Source organism: Balaenoptera musculus, chromosome 6 (genome assembly GCF_009873245.2).
Source record: "Balaenoptera musculus isolate JJ_BM4_2016_0621 chromosome 6, mBalMus1.pri.v3, whole genome shotgun sequence".
NCBI classification, from domain to species: Eukaryota; Metazoa; Chordata; class Mammalia; order Artiodactyla; family Balaenopteridae; genus Balaenoptera; species Balaenoptera musculus.
Window position 1 is genome coordinate 115,725,649 of NC_045790.1, and position 18,439 is coordinate 115,744,087.

Below are 18,439 nucleotides of genomic sequence, written 5' to 3' on the forward strand. Positions count from 1 at the left end.
CGAGACCTGGGGTCCGGGGCGCAGAGGCACCCCGCTGACATGGCGGAGCGGTGGCACACCTGCCCGGTGTCAGCGCCAGCCCGAGAAGGCCCGGCCCATCCCACGGCCCACAGGCCCTGCGGAAGCCGCGCGGGGCCGCAATGACGGGGAAATCCCAGGGGAATCGGCTCCAGCAAAAACCCCTCCGGCTGCGCAGCCACACCAGCGGGATGGGAGCAGGAGGGAGCAGTGTGGGCGTGACGTCAACGCGAACGCACGGAGGCGCGCCGTGGGACGTAAGCCCGCACGCAGGAGCAGCGACGGCGGGCGCAGGCGCAGTGGGACTCCGAGGGCGCGGCAAAGGCGCATTGGCTCAGAGCGATGGGCGGGGAGTCGCCGGCGCCGCGATGGCCGCCTACCGGCGTCGGACCTGTCGGCCTCACGGCCCAGCTCGGAGCCGGGCCTCCTGACGACGCCGGAGGGCGAGGCTCCCCGGCCCGCTGCCGCTGCCGCTGTCATGTATCCGCCGCCGCCGCTGCCGCCGCGTCGGGACTTCATCTCGGTGACGCTGAGCCCCGGCCGGAGCTACGACGGCGTCCAGGGCCTGAGGCGGCGCTCGTTCTGGCGGGTGAGGGACGGCCTGGGGGCCTCCCCAGGGCGAGCACACGAACGGGGCCGGCCCCGCGGCTCCCGGGGTCCCCGGCTGCAGGGCCGAGGCGAGGCTGGCGGAGCCTGAGCCAGCACACGCGGGCTGCCGGTCTTTCCCCGCTGCCCACCTGTGAGCCAGAAACGGTCTCCGCGTGGGTTTGCCTTCTCCTCGATCGCGGGCCCGTGCGGTGTGTCGTCTGCAGCAGTATCATCCCAGCCTGCGGCCCCTGCCGAGAGGCAACTTCCTCCAGTTCAAAAGCAGCAGATCCCAGGCTGGGCCTCCGGAATTCCTCGTCGTCCCCACGGAGTGTGTCACAGTGGGAGAGATTTCCAGCTGTGCTCTTTTCAGTAAACAGTGTCACTGTCTGTCTGTCTGTCTCAGAAATGGAAGCAGCTGTCGAGGTTACAGCGGAACGTGGTCCTCTTCCTGCTGGCGTTCCTGATGCTCTGCGGCCTCCTGTCCTACATCAGTGTGGCCGACGAGTGGAAAGGTACCAGCTCCACGATTCCGCAGTGATCCGTGGGGGTCCCTGAGGGCGGGCTAAGCGGCAGCAGCGCGATCTCGCAGCTGCAGGAGGCGTAGACGTCAACACATTGGCAGGAAGTGGAAATACAGAGAAGCCTAGAGTGTTCCAACGCCCCGGCTGGGAGGTGGCTGTTGATTTGAGGTTGTGTGACTGTTTCCCAAATGTCTGCTGTGAGGACCGGCATCTCACCCTCTCTGTCTCACAGTGAGATTCAGGTCCTGAGGCTGAATGCTGAGTCTGAACGCGTTGCGTGAATTTCTTAACACGCGCTACCGGGGGCTGGGCAGGGCCAGGCAGGGTGCCAGCGAGGAGGTGCGGGGTCCCTTCTGAATTGCTCTAGGATGGCTTCTTTGAGGAGGAAAGTTAAAGAGTCGCTGTAGGTTTGCTCCAGTAAATGGCCCGTGTGCCACCTTGCGCCCTTCCCGAAACGGAAAACATAAAGGCAGAGTAACGGGCACGTGGGTGGGGATAAGGGCAGAAACTGCCAGGTGCTTTGGAAAAGGTGTGATTCCCTGTGGCCGTTCTGGAACTGCTTGAACTGCCCTCTTCGGAGGTCCCACCGCGTCCTTTTACACGGAGTCAAAGCTGTGTGCATGCTGTCTCGAGTGCACGTTGAATGTCCTCCAGGCCTTGTGGCGAATTTGAGATAAAGTAGATTCTCTTGTTTAGCCGTGGGCAGCAGGTCGGCAGAAGGGCCGAAGATGAGACCCGCAAATCCACCCGTCTTGCCAGCTCCTCGGAGAGCAGCTGAGAACCCGGAAACCTTCGCGGGGGCGTCCCCTCAGGTACTTTGAATAAACTCTCCGTGGAGTTGTAACCCGGGCCCGTGCCAGAAGCACTTCGGAACAGTATGTGCTGTTTCAGACAGACTGGGAAGGGTCCTGTTTCTTCCCATTTGTTTGAGGTTCTAACCTCACACTCCTTACTCTGGGCTGGTTGGATGAAGGAGACGGGGGAAAGGAGGAGGGCCATTCTGTCCTTCATCTTCTTTGCGCATCTGCTGTGCCGGATCCTTGGTAGGTGTGAACGAGACCCATCCCTTTCCTGTGGGAGCTACTGACGGGGGACGCTCAGGCGGGCGCTCCGCTTTGGACCTGCCCAGACCGAGTTGCTGGGGGCCTGAGCGTCAGTCGGGGCCTGGGGGAGAGGGTTGGGAGTACGCAGGGGGGGGGGGAGGGGCGAGGCCTCGTCCTGGGGCGCTTCCGGGGGCGGGGAGAGGACGTGGAAACTAGAGGGCAGTCTGGGCAGCCAGAGAGCCAGGGAAAGTCCCCTGCAAAGGGCGGTGGCTCCAGGGGGCACGGCCTTGGAGAACCCGGGGCGCGTGCCGCGAGTCAGCGTCCTCACGTCCTGGAGGAGTTGCCAGCCACGCGCACTGTTGAGGGCTGGCTGGGAGCCAGGAGGGGCGCCGCCCTGCCCGCAGCGCTCTGTCACTGACCGGCCACCTCTGCCACACCCTTCCGAGGAGGGAGCTGGGGAGTCCGGGCGCGGGCCTGCGACAGTGCCGTCTGCGGCTCCGTCCGTGGGGCCGTGCTGGCTCTCACCCTGCCGGCCCTGCTACCCTTAGGGTCTGACAGCCGGAAACGTCCCTGCCAGGGGCTTAACCTGCTGTCCAGGGCGACACTCGCCCGTTGGCAGAGCCTCCATCCGGGTGGTCAGGGCCAGGAGCTGGCGAGTAAGGGGCTCCTCCCAGAGCTGCCTGTCGTAGGAAAAATGAAAATAATTTCCTGTGGGAATTGCAGCCGCTCCGCGAGTCCACAGCGCTCCCTGCGCGGGGCCGCGTCAGACGGGGGGCAGCGTCCCAGATGGACGATGGAATCATTTCACAAGTGACTCTTGTCTCTTCTTGTCTCTGCCCAGAAGCCTCCAAGGCATTTCCGACGGGGACCCCCCAACCTGCAGATTAGAGCCCCCGATGGAGACGCCAAGGACAGGAGGCAGGAAGAGGCCCAGAGGAGGGCAGAGGCGGTGGGCGAGGCTCCCCGGGAAGACGAGGCGCAGGGAAGCCGCGTCAGGTACCGGCAGCAGCAGAGGCGGGCTGAATGGGGGCGCAGAGGCCGCCAGGGGGTCTCTGTGGTGTTTCTTTCCCTGAACAACAAAGAGAACCAGCCTGACGCCTAATGGCCTTCTCGTTCCTGTTCCTCGCAGACAGCGTGTGCCCCGTCGGGGGTGGGAGGGCGGGGCAGGGCCCCCCGCGTGGAGGCCGAGTCTGAGCCCAGCTCGGCTGTGACCTCGACCTCGACCTCGGGGCGTCAGCACCTCTGCCCGGGGTCTGAGCGCTCTCCCTCCTCCCGCTCCAGCCGGAGGGGCACAGGGCCCGAACCGGAGCGGGGCACCCAGCTGCCTCTGAGAAAGGCAGAGGCCCCCGCCAGGCCTTCCCCGCAGGCCCTCAGGACGAGGAACAGTCCAGGTGAGGTCCCGCCTGCGCCCTCTCGGGCCTGCCCCGGGCACTCTGAGGAGGGGGCGTGTGGACACGCACAGGAGCGGCGGGGCGGTGGGGGGTTCCTGCCGTCCCTCCGAGCGCCGCTCAGCCTTGGACACCCAGGTGCAGGGCGCGCGGGTCTCGGGGTCAGGCACCCCTTGGAGCTCTGGTGAGGACGTGGGGCTCCTTGGCGGCTGTCGTCCCGTGTCCGGCGCTGCAGCCGCACAGGAACGTGTGTGCGGGAGGCTCGTTTCCCGCCTGTGTCCGGGCAGCCAGGGGCCTCGGGGCTGTGGTCCTCATGTTGCCCCTTGAGGGGTCAGTCTGTCCTGTTCCCATTCCACGGACAGGAGAACTGAGTCTGGGTCGCCGCCGGGACCCTCTGCTCTCGGTGCTGGAGCCCCCAGGGAAGCCAAGAGAGCCCGGAGTGGGGACACGGGGTGACCGTGTGGGGTTAGAAATGGACGGCAGAGCCATGGGTGTCGACACTGACGGGACGTGTGGTGAAGCCGTGGACACACGTGTTCCCCTGCGCGGTAGCCCCGTGTGTGCGCATGGTCCCCCCGCATGTGGCGGGAAGCTGTCTCTGGACGCGCCCCGAGGGCGCCCTGGGGAGTGTCTGAGCGGCCTTGGCGGTGTCTGCTCCCCGTTTTGTCCCCTTTGGAAGTGCCCGCAGCTGATCGGGCAGGACGCGGCACCGCCAGACGAGGTATTCTTGTCCGGGTCACCAGCGCCTGTCACGTTTGATGTCCCCAAACCAGACTGCACGTCGCAGCCGTAGTGGTCCTGCGACCTCTGATCTTTTGCGAGTGGCCACTGCCCCCCGGAGGGTGGTCCCCACTGGGCCCTGGTGGAGGCGGATGGGCCCGGGCCAGGCAGCGGGTCCTGCGCAGACCTTCACTACAGCCCACGGTACCCCACGTCAGCCTCACTCGCCGTGGGGCCGCAGGACGGCTCTGTCCGGGCGCCCACGCCCCGCTTCCCTCCTCGCAGCCTCGCAGAATGAGCGCCAGAAGGCCGTGGTCGCCGCCTTCCGCCACGCGTGGGCCGGATACCGCAAGTTCGCCTGGGGCCACGACGAGCTGAAGCCCGTGTCCAAGTCCTTCAGCGAGTGGTTCGGCCTCGGCCTCACGCTGATCGACGCCCTGGACACCATGTGGATTTTGGGTCTGAAGAAAGGTATCTGCTCATCCCTAGCACGGGGGCCGAGCTCTCGTGTGTTACCCTCGGGCCCGAGCAGGCCTGGCCCGGGAGGTGTCCACGCGCCATGTCCCGCTGGGCTGCGCCTCCCCTCGTCCTGGGTGCCAGGGTGGCCGTGCTGGCCGTGGGCAGTTCCTTTGTCCCCTCGTCCAGGCGCCCAGGGGATGCTCAGGACAGGCGTCCCCTGCGCCCCCTGCCGAGAGCTGAGTGAGGCTGTAGGTGGGCTTCCAGGGGCGTTCCCAGCCCGTGTTTCTGTTGCAGTCAGGCGGGGCCCGGTGGTGGGAGGTGACACGTGATCCGACGGAGCCGCCAGCGCCCCAAATCTCTCTCTAATGTCCTCCTGTGCCGCGCAGATGGGGCTAAGTTGGGATGGTGTGTCTCTAGGTGTTTCTAAACTGGCATTTTAAACATCTGCTTTAAGTCTTCTGATTGGGCTGAAGACTGCCTGCCACTCACTCACCCTCGTGGTCCTCTGTAGCGTGGCTGTGATTGTCGAGCACTTGACCTCGTGCTGCATGGCCTTCCCCCAGCTGCACACTGGCTCGATTTTTTTTGCGGGATTGGAAGCCTTCAGGGTCCCCTCTTGCACTAGGAAGTGACGTTGAAACCCTGCAGGGGATGCATGTGGCCCCAGAGGGAGCAGTCAGGGAAATGCTTGGACTGTTCATTTGTTCCTGTATCTCTACTGTTTCACATGATAGAATTTGAAGAAGCCAGGAAGTGGGTGTCCCAGAGGTTATTGTTTCAGAAAAATGTGGACGTCAACCTGTTTGAGAGCACCATCCGGATCCTGGGGGGTCTTCTGAGCGCCTTCCACTTGTCCGGGGATGTCCTCTTTCTGAAAAAGGCTGTGAGTGTCCCGGCACCAGGTCGGCTCACGTCCTGGGGGTACTGGGGTCTTGAGTGCTGCATGGTCGGTCCTTTACTCGTGGGATCGGGGTGGGGAGGCGTTTGTTTGCAGTCTGCTCTCCCCTCCACGCACTCGAGTCTGTTTCCGTGCACGTGCGTGGCTGAAGCGGCCCTGCCGCCTGCAGGCATCGTCATTCAGAGCTGGTTGAGTCCAGCTCGGCTTTTGCAGCTCTTCAAGGGTGGGGCCACGTGAAGCCAGCAAACTCATCTCTCCACTGGATTAGATGGAAACGGGTGACGGGTTAGTGTCATGCCATGGAGACAGGCCGCTCTGGGACAGGAATCATTGACTCATCGCTGTGTTGTGTATCAGGAGGATTTTGGAAATCGGTTAATGCCTGCGTTCCAAACACCCTCTAAGATTCCGTACTCCGACGTAAACATCGGCACTGGAGTTGCCCACCCACCGCGTTGGACCTCTGACAGCACGGTGGCCGAGGTGACAAGCATTCAGCTGGAGTTCCGAGAGCTCTCTCGTCTCACAGGAGTTAAGAAATTTCAGGTACGGGGGGGCTGTGCTTCCAGCTGGAGCGGGTGTGCAGCGGGCTGTCTCTGGTTCAGTGGGGCAGGTGCAGGTCTGTGCGGTCATTGATCCTGGGCCATGAGACCAGTGTCTTTTTCGGTTTTGTCCCATGTTTTTCCTGGTGAATCCCGTTATCTCGTGATATCAGAGGTGCAGGCATGAAAGGCACTGACTGGAGGGTGAGTCCTCTGCCCGGCCCCACCCCCGTGCAGTCCCGTGTCCTTAGGGTCCTGGCAGTGGACGTCTTGTCGTGCGGCGCTCTGTGTGGCCCCGGGTCCACCTGCTGTTGTCCGGGGCTCTCCTGAGCCAGTGAGGGCGGCCGGCTCCATCGTGGCTGCTGCCGTGGGATGTGTGGAGTCACCGGCTTGTGTAGCCAGTTCAGTGCAGATGACATTGGGGTCACCCCAGCTGTGGCACCTGGACTGTGCCCATGCACGTGTCTGTCCTGGGTGGGCGGCTGGAGCGGTGTTGCTGGCGTGGCTGCTGCTGTGTGGCGGGACCAGCTGGTGCACGTGGAACGGAGGGCTGACGCTGACGCGTGTTTTTTGTTCTTGGCTCTCCATACGTTATTGCCTCCAGCAGTGTCTGCTCGCCCGCCTTAGGCAGGGCCCCGCCTGTGCACGATGTCTCTGCTTGTGGGCCTTCCTCTCAGGTTGATTCTATTTCTTCAGCTTTTTTTCTCCCTCTCCTTTTTTTTTTTTTTTTTAAAGATTTATTTATTGATTGATTGCTATGTTGGGTCTTCGTTTCTGTGCGAGGGCTTTCTCTAGTTGCGGCGAGTGGGGGCCACTCTTCATCGCAGTGCGCGGGCCTCTCACTATCGCGGCCTCTCTTGTTGCGGAGCACAGGCTCCAGACGCGCAGGCTCAGTAGTTGTGGCTCACGGGTCCAGTTGCTCTGCGGCATGTGGGATCTTCCCAGACCAGGGCTCGAAGCCGTGTCCCCTGCATTAGCAGGCAGATTCTCAACCACTGCGCCACCAGGGAAGCCCCCTTTTTTTTTAAAGATGGCATTTTATTTTTATTTATTTTTAAATTAATTAATTATTTTTGGCTGCATTGGGTCTTCGTAGCAGTGCGTGGGCTTCTCATTGTGGTGGCTTCTCTTGTTGCAGAGCACGGGCTCTAGGTGTGCAGGCTTCAGTAGTTGTGGCACACGGGCTCAGTAGTTGTGGCTCGCGGGCTCTAGAGCCCAGACTCAGTAGGTGTGGCGCACGGGCTCAGTTGCTCCGCGGCATGTGGGATCTTCCCAGACCAGGGCTCAAACCCGTGTCCCCTGCATTGGTAGGTGGATTCTTAACCACTGTGCCACCAGAGATGCCCTCCCTTTTGTTTTTAATTGAGATTTAGTTTATATATCGAGAAATCCTGTCTTCTTCCGTGTACATTGCATGTACTCACATGTTTGTGACCGTCATCATTATGTAATTCCAGAACAATTCCCTCACCCAGATTGAACCCAGCACTGTTTGCCGACCCCCCTTGGCAGCCTCACAGGGCTGGGCTCTGGCACGGGCCCCATTCTGGACAGTTCTTGTCCTTCCTGCAGTGGCTGCAGTCTGGGCGTTGAGTGAGCGTTCAGTCCTCAAGGTTGCAGGACTGGTCAGAATCCTTCCTTTCCGAGTGCAGACAGGCTTTATCGTGTGGGTTGACCGCGTGTCTAGACGGTCACCTGCTGAGCTTTGGCCTGTGTCCCACTGGGGATCTTGACAACACGGCTCCTGTCGGGTCCCATCCTACACAGACGTCCTCGTGTGTTGTCCAGCCATACTTGTACCTCTTAGTGGGTGTGTGATTGTGTCTTGCTCGATTGATTTTTCTGACAGTCAGTGGTTCGTCTTCTGAGTTTGCGTGTTGGGGTGCTGTGTATCTTCTGTGTATAAGTGCGTCGTCAGGTCCTTTGCCCATCAGTGGACTGAAGGGGTTGTGTGCACGTTGTCAGGACGCATACATGCGCTATGGTGGCCACTTGCTCCTAAGATGTCCCCCAAGGGTGGGGGCTGAGAACCGTGGCGAGGGCGGGTTCAGCCCTGTGGTCGGGCCCGTCGGGGCGGCAGCGTCCAAGGAGCGCAGCCCTCTGTGCAGCCCGCCCTGCTCACTGCCCTGCCCTCCTCTGCCCCAGGAGGCCGTGGAGGAGGTGACCAGGCGCGTGCACTCCCTGCGCGGGAAGAAGGACGGGCTGGTGCCCATGTTCATCAACACCAACAGCGGGCTCTTCACCCACCTGGGCGTGTTCACCCTGGGCGCCAGGGCCGACAGCTACTACGAGTACCTGCTGAAGCAGTGGATCCAGGGTGGGAAGAAGGAGACACAGTGAGGCCCGTTTCTCTGCCCTCGGGGCGGGCCCCAGCTCTCGGGGTGGGGGGAACAGGCAGCCTCACCAGCCAGGGCTGGGCCCCTCCGCGGGGCGGGTTTCTCCTCATAGCCTGTGTGCAGAGCCAGGGCCCGGCTGGCCGCCGGGGTCCACGGCTCGCCAGTGCCGGGCAGCCGGGGTCTTCCTCGGGCCTGTGGCCGCCCCTCTGCCCGTCCGCTCCCGCAGCCGGCAGCCAGGGCCGCCTGGGCCTCCTCGAGCTCAGTGCCCTGACCCTGAAAACGCACGCTTTCCCGGGGAGCGGCGCTAGCTCCTCGTCCAGCTTAGAAAATAGAGATGAACCCTCACGAGGGTGCTGGGATCGCCTCAAGTCTCAGGCCAGGGGTGACGGTGACCCAGAATCAGGGGCAGGGGCAGCTCCAGGCCATCACCCATGGGTGAGACGAGGGTGTCACCAACTGGGGAGCCCGCGGGCTGGTTCAGAGAACCGGGGTGGGCGCGTCGGGGCCAGGGGCTCGGCAGAGACTGGTCTCTGGTGGCCCCTTGGGGCTGGTGGGGAGGCACGGGCCCTGGTGAGGGGCGGGGGCAGAAGCCCACGGGGCTGGCACGGGCCTCCACGCGGAGACTGGCGGGGCGCCACCCCAGACAGGGCAGCCGCGAGAATGGGGACGGGAGCTCAGGGTCGTGCCCTTTCCCGGAACACGGGGGCTGTGCACCCGCCTGGCCCGAGCACATGGGCCCCGCTGGTCTGCACAGGCTGCTGGAAGACTACCTCGAAGCCGTGGAGGGAATCAAAAAGCACCTGCTGCACAGATCTGAACCCGGCAAGCTGACCTTCGTGGGGGAACTCGCGCACGGCCGCTTCAGCGCCAAGATGGTGAGCACGAGCGTGGTCTGACGCGGCCTAGCGTCAGACGCGGAGTCTTGGGGCTCCACCCTTTGTCCTTGACATCTGATGGCTCGTGACGGGGGGAGCTGAGGTCTCTGTGGTGCCGGGGCCCCTCCCCTGCTCCAAGCCCCGCCTTCCATGCTCAGGGGGAGCCCCGCCCCCAGCTCCCCCTCCCCCTGTCCTCCTGCAGCTGGTGCTCCGTCGGCCGTCTGGGGCAGGAGGTGAGGGAGACCCGAGTCAGCATGTGCTCCCCGGGAGGTGGCGGTCCTTCTAGCAGCTTCTGCCCCGCGCGCGTGGGGCCCCCGGCATGTGGCCTGCAGTTCAGTCCCCTGTTGGAGCCCTGCCGGCACTCAGGCCTGTTGGCTCCTGGGAACATGGGAGGCCTGATAACGCTGGACCCGTGTGGAACCCGTGAGGCCGCAGGTCCACGGTGGTGAGGTGACCCTCTGATTCCAGGACCACCTGGTGTGCTTCCTGCCAGGGACGCTAGCTCTGGGCGCCCACCACGGCCTGCCTGCCGACCACATGGAGCTGGCCCGGGCGCTCATGGACACCTGCTACCAGATGAACCGTCAGATGGAGACGGGGCTGAGCCCCGAAATCGTGCACTTCAACCTGCACCCCCAGAAGTCCCGTAAGGACGTGCAGGTCAAGGTGAGCCATGCTGGGGCCTTGGGGCCCGGCGGCGCCAGGGCAGGGGCGTGGCAAGGCTAATCCTGAGCCCGCGTTCCTCCCCAGGCGGCCGACAGACACAACCTGCTGCGGCCCGAGACGGTGGAGAGCTTGTTCTATCTGTACCGCCTCACGGGCGACCGCAAGTACCAGGACTGGGGCTGGGAGCTCCTGCGAAGCTTCAACACGTACACGAGGGTGAGGGCCCGCCCGCCGCCTGGTCCTTGTCCCCAGCTCCTCACCGTCACCTGCCAAGTGGCTGGATGGGGGAGGCCCCACCCTGGCCGCGAGCGCCCAGCTACCCAGCACTGCCCTCGAGGTGTATATGACCCGGGGGCCAGAGCATCCCTCCTTCCTCTCTCAGGGGGGCCAGCCTGTGTGGGGAGGGTCCCTGCCGTGGCCCGAGGTGCACAGAGCGTGTCCCTCCTGGGTTGTCCATGTGGCCTGGGCAGCACTTTCCCACCCGGAGGTGACTTCTGGGCCGCTACTCCCCAGGACGGGTGCCGTGACCACCACCACCCCCGCTGTGCTCAGGCCCAGCCGCCCATCGTACAGCCGGGGCCATGGCTCAGAGAAGGTCCTGCCCTGCCCAGGGCCCACTGCCCACCCCAGCAGAGCGGAGACTTGATCTTTGCCCTGTGGCACGTGAGGTGCTGGGTTGTACACCCCTCGGGTGACCTCAGGGCTTTTGCAAGACCTGTACAGGTTCTGGAGGTCGCACTTTCCATCTGGTCACTTGCAGGCTGCTGGCATCGCCCAGGGGGTCCCTGGAGGAACCACGGCTGACCTCCAGGGCGGCCAGTCCTCTTGTGGGCCTTGGGGTCCTCACCGCCCCAGACCCTGCCCTGGGGGTCCGTGTGTGCTGCGGTGGGGCAGGGTCTCGGGAGGGTGCCTCTAGCCTGCAGCCCTTGAAAGGGCTGAGCCTGCATCGTGACGCTGTGGCCTTGGCTCTCGTGCAGGTCCCCTCTGGCGGCTATTCTTCCATCAGCAACGTCCAGGACCCCCGCAATCCCCAGCCCAGGGACAAGATGGAGAGCTTCTTTCTGGGGGAGACGCTCAAGTACCTGTATCTGCTCTTCTCCGATGACCCAGACCTGCTCAGCTTGGACACTTACGTGTTCAACACGGAGGCTCACCCCCTGCCCATCTGGGCCCCCTCCTAGGGCGGGACGGCTCCCAAGTGGGTGCTGCCCGGGGGACTGATGAGTCCTGTCATCGAGGGTGCCTGTCAGCAAGACCCTGGCCCTGACCTTGGCTGTGTGGTGTCCACCCAGCCGGCTGGACGTGCTCCAGGCCGGGCTGATGACAGACGCAGTGGCAACTGGGCCAGGACGTTTCAGGGCCTCATAGCTGCTTGGGGTGGCCGCTGGGCTTCTGGTGCTCTGCCACTGGTTCTGGGCTCCTTGCCTGGTTCTCATCAGGGCACCGTTAGGAACAAGTAGGAATAAATCAGCGCTGTGATTCAGGGAGGTCCCGTCCACCCGGGGAGCCTCTTCCTTCTTCCTGAGAAAATCAAATCGTGACTACATTCCTGAAACCTAAATGCCCTCCTGCTGGCCGTGCAGGGCTTCCTAGGGGTCCTGGGCCCTCTGGTCACCCTGGGCCACACTGGGTCCCCAGAGCCCATGATGAGATCAGAGACAGGTGCTGCGGGGACAGCCTGGGTACAGCTCAGCCTCGGGGCCTCACAGCCTGTGAACACACCCCAACCCGGGGGTCTCGGCATCTGTGGCCTCATGGGGATCCGGGCCCCTGGCTGGCTGTGGTGGTTACACGTTGGATTCAGGGATCCTCCCCTTGCCCTTGCCGGGGCTGGATGGGCAAGTTCACCGGCTCCCAGGCCAGCCCTGATTGATGGACTTTTCAGTGGCGATAAAAGTACATTTGTTCTAACTGGCACCCGCTGTGTCTTTGTTTCCGGAGTCACAACTGTGAAACGGGGAGGGTCGGCGGGGGCAGTGTTTGTTTGGGTCAGGTCTGACATGTGTCCAGAGGTCAGCTTTGCCCCTGCCCCTGGGGGGGAGATTTGGGAGTGTCAGCTCCACCGGGCAGGTGCTGGCCACAGTGGCGCCCAGGGTGAGAGTATGCCTGTGACGGTTGCTGGTGCCAGTGAGCATGGTGGGCCCCACCTGCTCTGCCCGCTTCTCTGGTGTGTGGGGTGTCCGCACCTGGGGTTCCTTCTCAGGGTGCCTGCTCACCCTATCTCATTCCTTTTTTAAAAAATAAATTTATTTTATTTAATTTTGGTTGCATTGGGTCTTCGTTGCGGTGCGCGGGCTTCTCACCGCGGTGGTTTCTCTTGTTGCAGAGCAGGGGCTCTAGGTGCACGGGCTCAGTAGTTGTGGCTCATGGGCTCTAGAGCACAGGCTCAGTAGTTGTGGCGCAAGGGCTTAGTTGCTCCGCAGCATGTGGGATCTTCCCGGACCAGGGCTCGAACCCATGTCCCCTGCCTTGGCAGGCGAATTCCTAACCACCACACCACCAGGGAAGCCCTCATTCCTTGTCTTTAGCCGGCAGCGCCCATGCCTTAGGGCTGACCCCCAGGGTGGTTTTCCAGAGAGGAGCCAGGATCCTGGGCCTCAGCTGGGCCTAGCTCCCAGGCCCTGGTGACCTTGTAGAACAGGCCAGCCCTTTCTCCGTGTTAAATGTGAGGAGACATCGTTACTCCTAGAAGCCTCTACACAGGCGCTGGACCCGGGGTCAGGCAGGGCCTGGCCTGCTGCCGTGGCCCCGCCTCCACTCGCACCTTCTGTGCTCACCCTCAGGGCTGCCGCCCTCCACTTGCCCACGGGCCCTGCAGGTTCCGTGCCCGGCAGGTGTGCGGGGCCTGTGTCTCAGCCGGCCTCTTGCCCTGCCTCTCACGGTCGGTCTGCCTGCCCGGCAGGACCTCCCCAGCTAGAGGGCGCGCTGTGCTCCATCGCTGCCCCGCCCCCCGCCCCCCGCCCCCCACACCCCAGTGCAGGAGCCTCTTGGGCGGCAGGGCTCCCACACAGTGGGGCCTGAGTCTGCTGAGTGACGCAGACCGTCCCCCCGCCCCCGCCCAGGCCTGGCCCCAAGCAGGGGGACTTGGGGGCCGCAGGGCTCCCCAGACAGACACTGCAGTAGTTGGGGACGAAGAGGATGAAGAGGACAGCTGAGAAGGGAGGGGGAGACTCACTGGGGTGGCCTCTCGTGGTGTGTGTGGACTGGCCAGCCGCAGGCAAGGCTGGCATCCCCCGTCACCCAAAACACAGACGGGAACTGAGGGCTGCTTTATTTATCAGCAGAGTTTAGAAGGTGGTGTAAGCGTGTTCACTGCGTCCAGGGCCTCAAGACAGGACAGGACATGGGACAGGACATGGGACAGGACACCAGTGTTTGTCCGGCCTCTCCCTCGGGCAAGGCCCTGCCCACCCTGGCCGAGCTCCAGGTTCAGGAGGTTGGGCCGGGGCTCCTCCCCCCTGACTCGCCTCAGGCTCCCAGCAAGTCCTCTCTGGTCCTGCTAGGGGTGCACCCCTCAGCCTCTGGGCCCCCGTGCTGTGCCAGCCGCAGCCGTCGCTCATGCCTGGCTGCCTCGACCCACTTGCCGATGAGGGTGGCCTCTAGCCTGCGCGCCTCCACGACAGATGCGGGGTCTTCTGGGTGGGACGCTCTGAGGAGCGGGCGTGGGGGGGACTCAGCAGGGCTGGCAGGCCCCGGGCCTCACACCACCCTAGCCCACGTCCACCCATCGGCCCAGGCCAGGTATTGCACGCCCTCCCCAGGCGGGACTGCACCTGAGGTCCAGGTGATGCGCTGCCCCGTGGATGGTGATGGCGAGGACTGACGTGCTCAGGTTGCTCTGAATCTGTATCATTGAAGGAGCCTCCGTGTCAGGGCTGCAGACTGTGCTCTGGGCCTCAGCCTCGCAGCACAACCTGCTGGGAGGCTGCATGTCCCAGCTTGTGGGGTGCAGTTAAAGCAGTAGTTTGAGGTGACTGCACAGACCTGAACCGTCCCATTACAAATGAAAGGTGAAGATTAATGAGCCAAAAGTCAGGTCGCCGTAAGAAGTCAGGAATAGAACCAACAAAGGGAGAGGAGGGAACAATGAAGACTGCAACAAAAATCAAGGAGGTACAGAGCCAAGAGCGCTGGGACCCACACAGGGGCAGGGACTTCCTGGCACTGACTCACCCCTCCCCCTGCCCAGGAGTCCAGGTCACCGTTGGAGAAGATGATGTTGCTGGCAGCTGTGAGGTCTGAAAAGGACAGAGCAAGCAGTGGTGGGGACGGGGTGGGGCCCCCCAAATTTGTGACCCAGGGGCTGGATCAAACTCCAGCTATATCCAGGGAGTGTGGGAAACAGAGGCAGCTCAGTGCATGGGGAAGGATGCCGCCCCCACCCCTGCCTTGAGCCTCACCGCCTCCCCCAAAGCTGGTCTGCAGCCAGTCCTGCCGGGGCCACACGCCCCACGTGTCCAGGCAGTACTGCTGGCGCAGGGCTTCAGTGAAGGGCAGGTCAGGGAAGATGTCTGACACGTTGTTGCTGGAAAACGTCAGGTTGATCTCAGTGCAGGCCTGCGGGACACCCGCACCACCATCAGGCCAGGGGGCCAGGACACCACGTGTAGCACCCCATACCTGGCAGTCCCAGGCCCCCAGCTCCCCCATACCTGGTAGTCCCAGGCCTTGGCATCAGGGCCCAAGCCGCAGCCTGTGGGGTCGGCACAGACCTGGTACTGCAGGTAGATGTCATAGCAGGGCTCCGTGCCCGAGGAGTTGTACACCAGGCCTGGGGGAGAGGGGTGCTGGGGCTGGGTGCCTGGACACCCACCCTGCCCCCTTAGACGGGTCCAGCAGGTGTCAGGGGCTCTGGGGTGCTGTGAGCCCAGTGAGGAGTGGAGTGGTTGGGGTCTGTACTGTCAGCTCCTGTCCTGGCTGCTGAGGGCAGCTGGCCAGCCCACCTTGCTGTTCCCCCTCCCAGCAGGGTGGGCTGAGGTGGGGTGTGCTGCCCTTTGCGCTGGGGACCTCCCAGAGGGCCCCTGGGTCCGCGCTCTCCAGGCTGGGCCACAGCGGGGATGGCCAACCTCCTGCCCCAGGGGCCAAGTGGAAGCTTCTGTGCTGCCCGCCCGCTCCTCAGCCCTCCTGCTCCCATGCCAACACTGGGCCCCTCACGCTCGACACCAGCCCAGGCAGGTGGGCAGACGCACCGGCCAACGATCGGAGCCCCTTGATCCTCTGGCTCTCACTCAGCAGCCGGTCGCAGCCAACCTGTGGGTGCCAGCAGAGCCCCTCAGCCGGCCACCCCCCTCGAGACCTTCCCTAGTCCCAGGTCCCAGAGTGGGTGCAAGGTCCTGGGGCTGGCCAGCTCTGACCACCCCAGGGCAGCCGAGCCCTTCCCTGTCCACAGGACACTGCCCTCCCCGGGTTCCCGCCAGCCAGGGGTGGGTGCCTCGCCTTGACGGGGTTGGCAGGAAGGTGTCCCACGAAGTCGACAGGGTACGGGTAGTCCATCATGGCCAGCAGGGTGAAGGCATTCCGGGCAAACCCGAAGAGTTGGGTCAGGTCCCCCGGGCCAGAGAGTGGCCAGCAGGTGCCGAACTCCTGGCTGACCGCGTCATAGGCTGCCAGGAGGAGCGGGACAAGGGCCTTTGGAGTCTTCAAGCATACGTGGGGGAGGGGGAATGGGGGGCAGGGAGGCAGGGGGCGGCCTCCTCACCTCCCTGTAGGAACAAGTCTTTGATCTGCCGGAAGGCGTCCCGCACGGCCTGGGCACACTCGGGACTCTGGCCCTCAAAGTCCTGGAGGAAAGAAGGGTGTGGCTGCACCCACCGCCTGGCCTGCCTGGGGGAGGGTCCGGGGCCGGAGGCTTCACTTACTGCCGAGACGTCCCGGAAGAACTGGTAGGGGTCACCGAGGCCTGCCACCGCGACGACAGGTGCGCTGGCCGCCAGTGCCCCCGCCACGAGGTGCGGGTACTTTATCCTCATGTAGGCGCTGAGCATCCCCCCATAGCTGGGCAGGGGCGCAGGGTTAGCTGGGTGGCTCCGCACGCCACCCCTGCAGCACCCCGCCCCCGCCGGCCCCGGTGCGCCTCCGCGACGACACCTGCCTCCTCTCTCCTTTCTCAGAGACCCCACCCCATGCCCCCAAAGGACCCCAAACTTCTAAGACCCAAAGATATTCTGGCCGGGGCCAGGCTTGCATTTGTTCCGGGAGAGAAAGGAAACAAGGACGCACCTCCCGCCAAAGGCGATGGCGGGGGCGTCCCGGGCCCCAAGTTCCTGCCGAAGCGCCCGGAGCAGCCCCGCGTAGTCGGCCAGGGCCTGCTCCACCGTCAGCAGCTCCGTGTACCCGCGGCATCTGGACTGCTCACCGAACGGGAGAGACTTTCCGTAGTACCGCTGTGGGCAGGCGAACAGGGGTCACTGACCCCGCGCCCCGGTCTGGCCCCCACTCCCACCCCCAGCCCCAGCCGGTACCCACGTGCTCGGCAAAGACGACCAGGGCCCCCTGCTGCGCCGCCAGCTCCAGGATGAACCCTGAGTTGTTGGCGAAGGACCACACGTCCCCCTCGTTGCCCGTGTAGAAGAATATTGGCCCCTCGCCCCTCTTCCAGAACTTCTCTGTCGGGTGGAGGCGAGGGGGCGGGTGAGGCGTGGGGTGCCCGTCCTCATCCGACAGCAGGAACTGTCCCCAGGGCGACCTCACCTGACAGCAGGAACCGCTGGCGGAAGGTCTTGTTCCCAAACCTCTCGAAGTTGAAATGGTCCAGGAGCTGCTCGAAGTAGGCCTCCTGAAAGTCAGGGTCCGTGGCTCTGTGGGCTGGAGGGCACAGCGCTCAGCGGGGCGGACCTGGGGGTGCCGGGTGGGGGGCCCGCGGGCCGGCACTCACCCCCGGCCTCTAGGCTGCGCAGCTGCAGGGCCAGCAGCAGGGCCAGGGCCCAGCACAGCGCCGGCTGGGGCGGGAAGCTCATGTTCACTTTGCCCGCCAGCTTCGGGTCAGGTGGGCGGGGTCACGTGACCCGCAGGAAGCCCTCACGTGACGGCCTGGGCGGGGCTGTGAGCAGCTCCGCCCGCTCCCCCAGCGGCCAGCTTCCGGGTCCTCAAGCTTCCGGCACTCGTGTGTCACCGTGAAGATGGTCGCTATGGGGGCACAGGAAGTGGGCTGAGGGCTCGAGGGCCCGGTGCTGGGGCGGGGGACGTACCTGCCCAGTCACCCGTCCTCTAGCGGCCACTGCTGAGGGCCGGGCGCCGTGCCACACACGCACCGGGCGGGAAGTGACTGCCCCCCTGCCCAGCCCCCTGCTGGCCACACGGCGTTGTCCTGGTCGGGCCCCCAGCGGGCAGGCCCAGGGGAGGGGCACTCTCAAGGGCAGGGCTGGGGAAGGCCGCCTCCTGAGCAGCTGCTCAGAACGACCCCTGAGAGGGAGGGAGCCTTAGGAGGATGGGGTGGGGGCTCCGTCGAAGAGGGTCGGCCGCCCTGAAAAAAGAACCTGTTCTGTCCGAGCAACAGTGAGGGCCCGTGTGGCTGGGCAGGGGGCGGGCGAGCGGGGGCCTCGGAGCCCCGGCAGGAGTTTGGGCAGCTCGTGGGGGTGGAGAAGGCTAGGAGGCCAAGCCTGGGATCTGGGACCCTCTCCCCTCCCGCTCCGACCAGCCCCCTCACTGGCTCCGCAGTACCCAGAGGACGGAAGGGCCACCTCTCCCCTGTGCCAGTCCAGGGCCTGGTGAGTGGCCAGACAGGCCAAGCTGGGTGGCCCGCTCAGCACAGGTGGGACCGCGCTGACTACAGTCCTGCCGGGGGCGTGGGCAGTGAGCCAGGCCCAGAGCAGGTGGGGAAGGCGGCCCCGCCCCGGGCAGCAGCGGGGAGGGGAGCCACCCATTCCCACTCCCAAGACTGTCCCCAGCCAGCTCGACCCCCCGGCTCTGCCCAGGCCTGGACTGTCTGGTGCTGGGACGGCCCAGGCTGGGCTGGAGTCCTGGGCTCTGGCCACAGCCAGGAAACCAGGAAACCGGACCACCTGGCCCTTTGGCTTCCCCTCACACAGTCCCAGGACTGTCGCTGTGGCAGTCAGCATGGTGACAATGACTGTCCATCACGTGACACCACCCTATGGGTGTAGTCACCCTGAGGTCACCCAGTGCCACACCACAATCATCCCACAGTCCCTGTCCCCATCCCTATGTCCCTGTGTCCCCATCCCCATGTCCTCGTGTCCCTCATGTCTCCGTGTCCCCATGTCCCCACCTCCCTGTGTCCCCGTCCCCATGTCCCTATCCCTGTGTTCCTCACGTTCCCGTGTCCCCGTGTTCCCATGTCCCTATGTCCCCATCCCTGTGTGCCCACCCCCGTGCCCCCGTCCTTGTGTCCCCATGCCCCCTTTTCCCCATCCCTGTGTCCCGGTT

At 64.4% G+C, this 18,439-nt stretch overlaps 2 protein-coding genes across 5 annotated transcripts; one reads left to right on the top strand and one right to left on the bottom strand.

Moving 5' to 3' along the window:
- Positions 1–9: 9 nt before the first annotated feature.
- Positions 10–12,266, top strand: MAN1B1 (mannosidase alpha class 1B member 1). 2 transcript variants are annotated; one of them, XM_036854902.1, is made up of 13 exons: positions 10–607; positions 1,010–1,118; positions 1,824–1,939; positions 3,012–3,166; positions 3,452–3,561; positions 4,564–4,749; positions 5,472–5,620; positions 5,993–6,181; positions 8,323–8,513; positions 9,268–9,388; positions 9,857–10,054; positions 10,139–10,270; positions 11,032–12,266. In XM_036854902.1, the coding sequence occupies exons 1-13, from the start codon at positions 497–499 to the stop codon at positions 11,233–11,235; spliced, it is 1,971 nt and encodes a 656-aa protein (XP_036710797.1). In that variant the 5' UTR covers positions 10–496; the 3' UTR covers positions 11,236–12,266. The 2 variants fall into 2 exon arrangements, with proteins under 2 accessions (XP_036710797.1, XP_036710798.1); XM_036854903.1 differs by having other exon boundaries at positions 362–607; positions 6,041–6,181.
- Positions 12,267–13,308: 1,042 nt separating this feature from the next.
- On the bottom strand, positions 13,309–17,066 carry DPP7 (dipeptidyl peptidase 7). 3 transcript variants are annotated; one of them, XM_036855997.1, is made up of 13 exons: positions 16,929–17,066; positions 16,745–16,858; positions 16,520–16,659; positions 16,274–16,437; positions 15,913–16,048; positions 15,753–15,834; positions 15,491–15,657; positions 15,244–15,304; positions 14,707–14,855; positions 14,455–14,611; positions 14,228–14,292; positions 13,828–13,898; positions 13,309–13,703 (listed from the first exon to the last, which is right to left on the bottom strand). In XM_036855997.1, the coding sequence occupies exons 1-13, from the start codon at positions 17,008–17,010 to the stop codon at positions 13,523–13,525; spliced, it is 1,569 nt and encodes a 522-aa protein (XP_036711892.1). In that variant the 5' UTR covers positions 17,011–17,066; the 3' UTR covers positions 13,309–13,522. The 3 variants fall into 3 exon arrangements, with proteins under 3 accessions (XP_036711892.1, XP_036711894.1, XP_036711895.1); XM_036855999.1 differs by having other exon boundaries at positions 14,707–14,825; positions 16,929–17,045; XM_036856000.1 differs by lacking the exon at positions 14,228–14,292.
- Between the last annotated feature and the right edge of the window lie 1,373 nt (positions 17,067–18,439).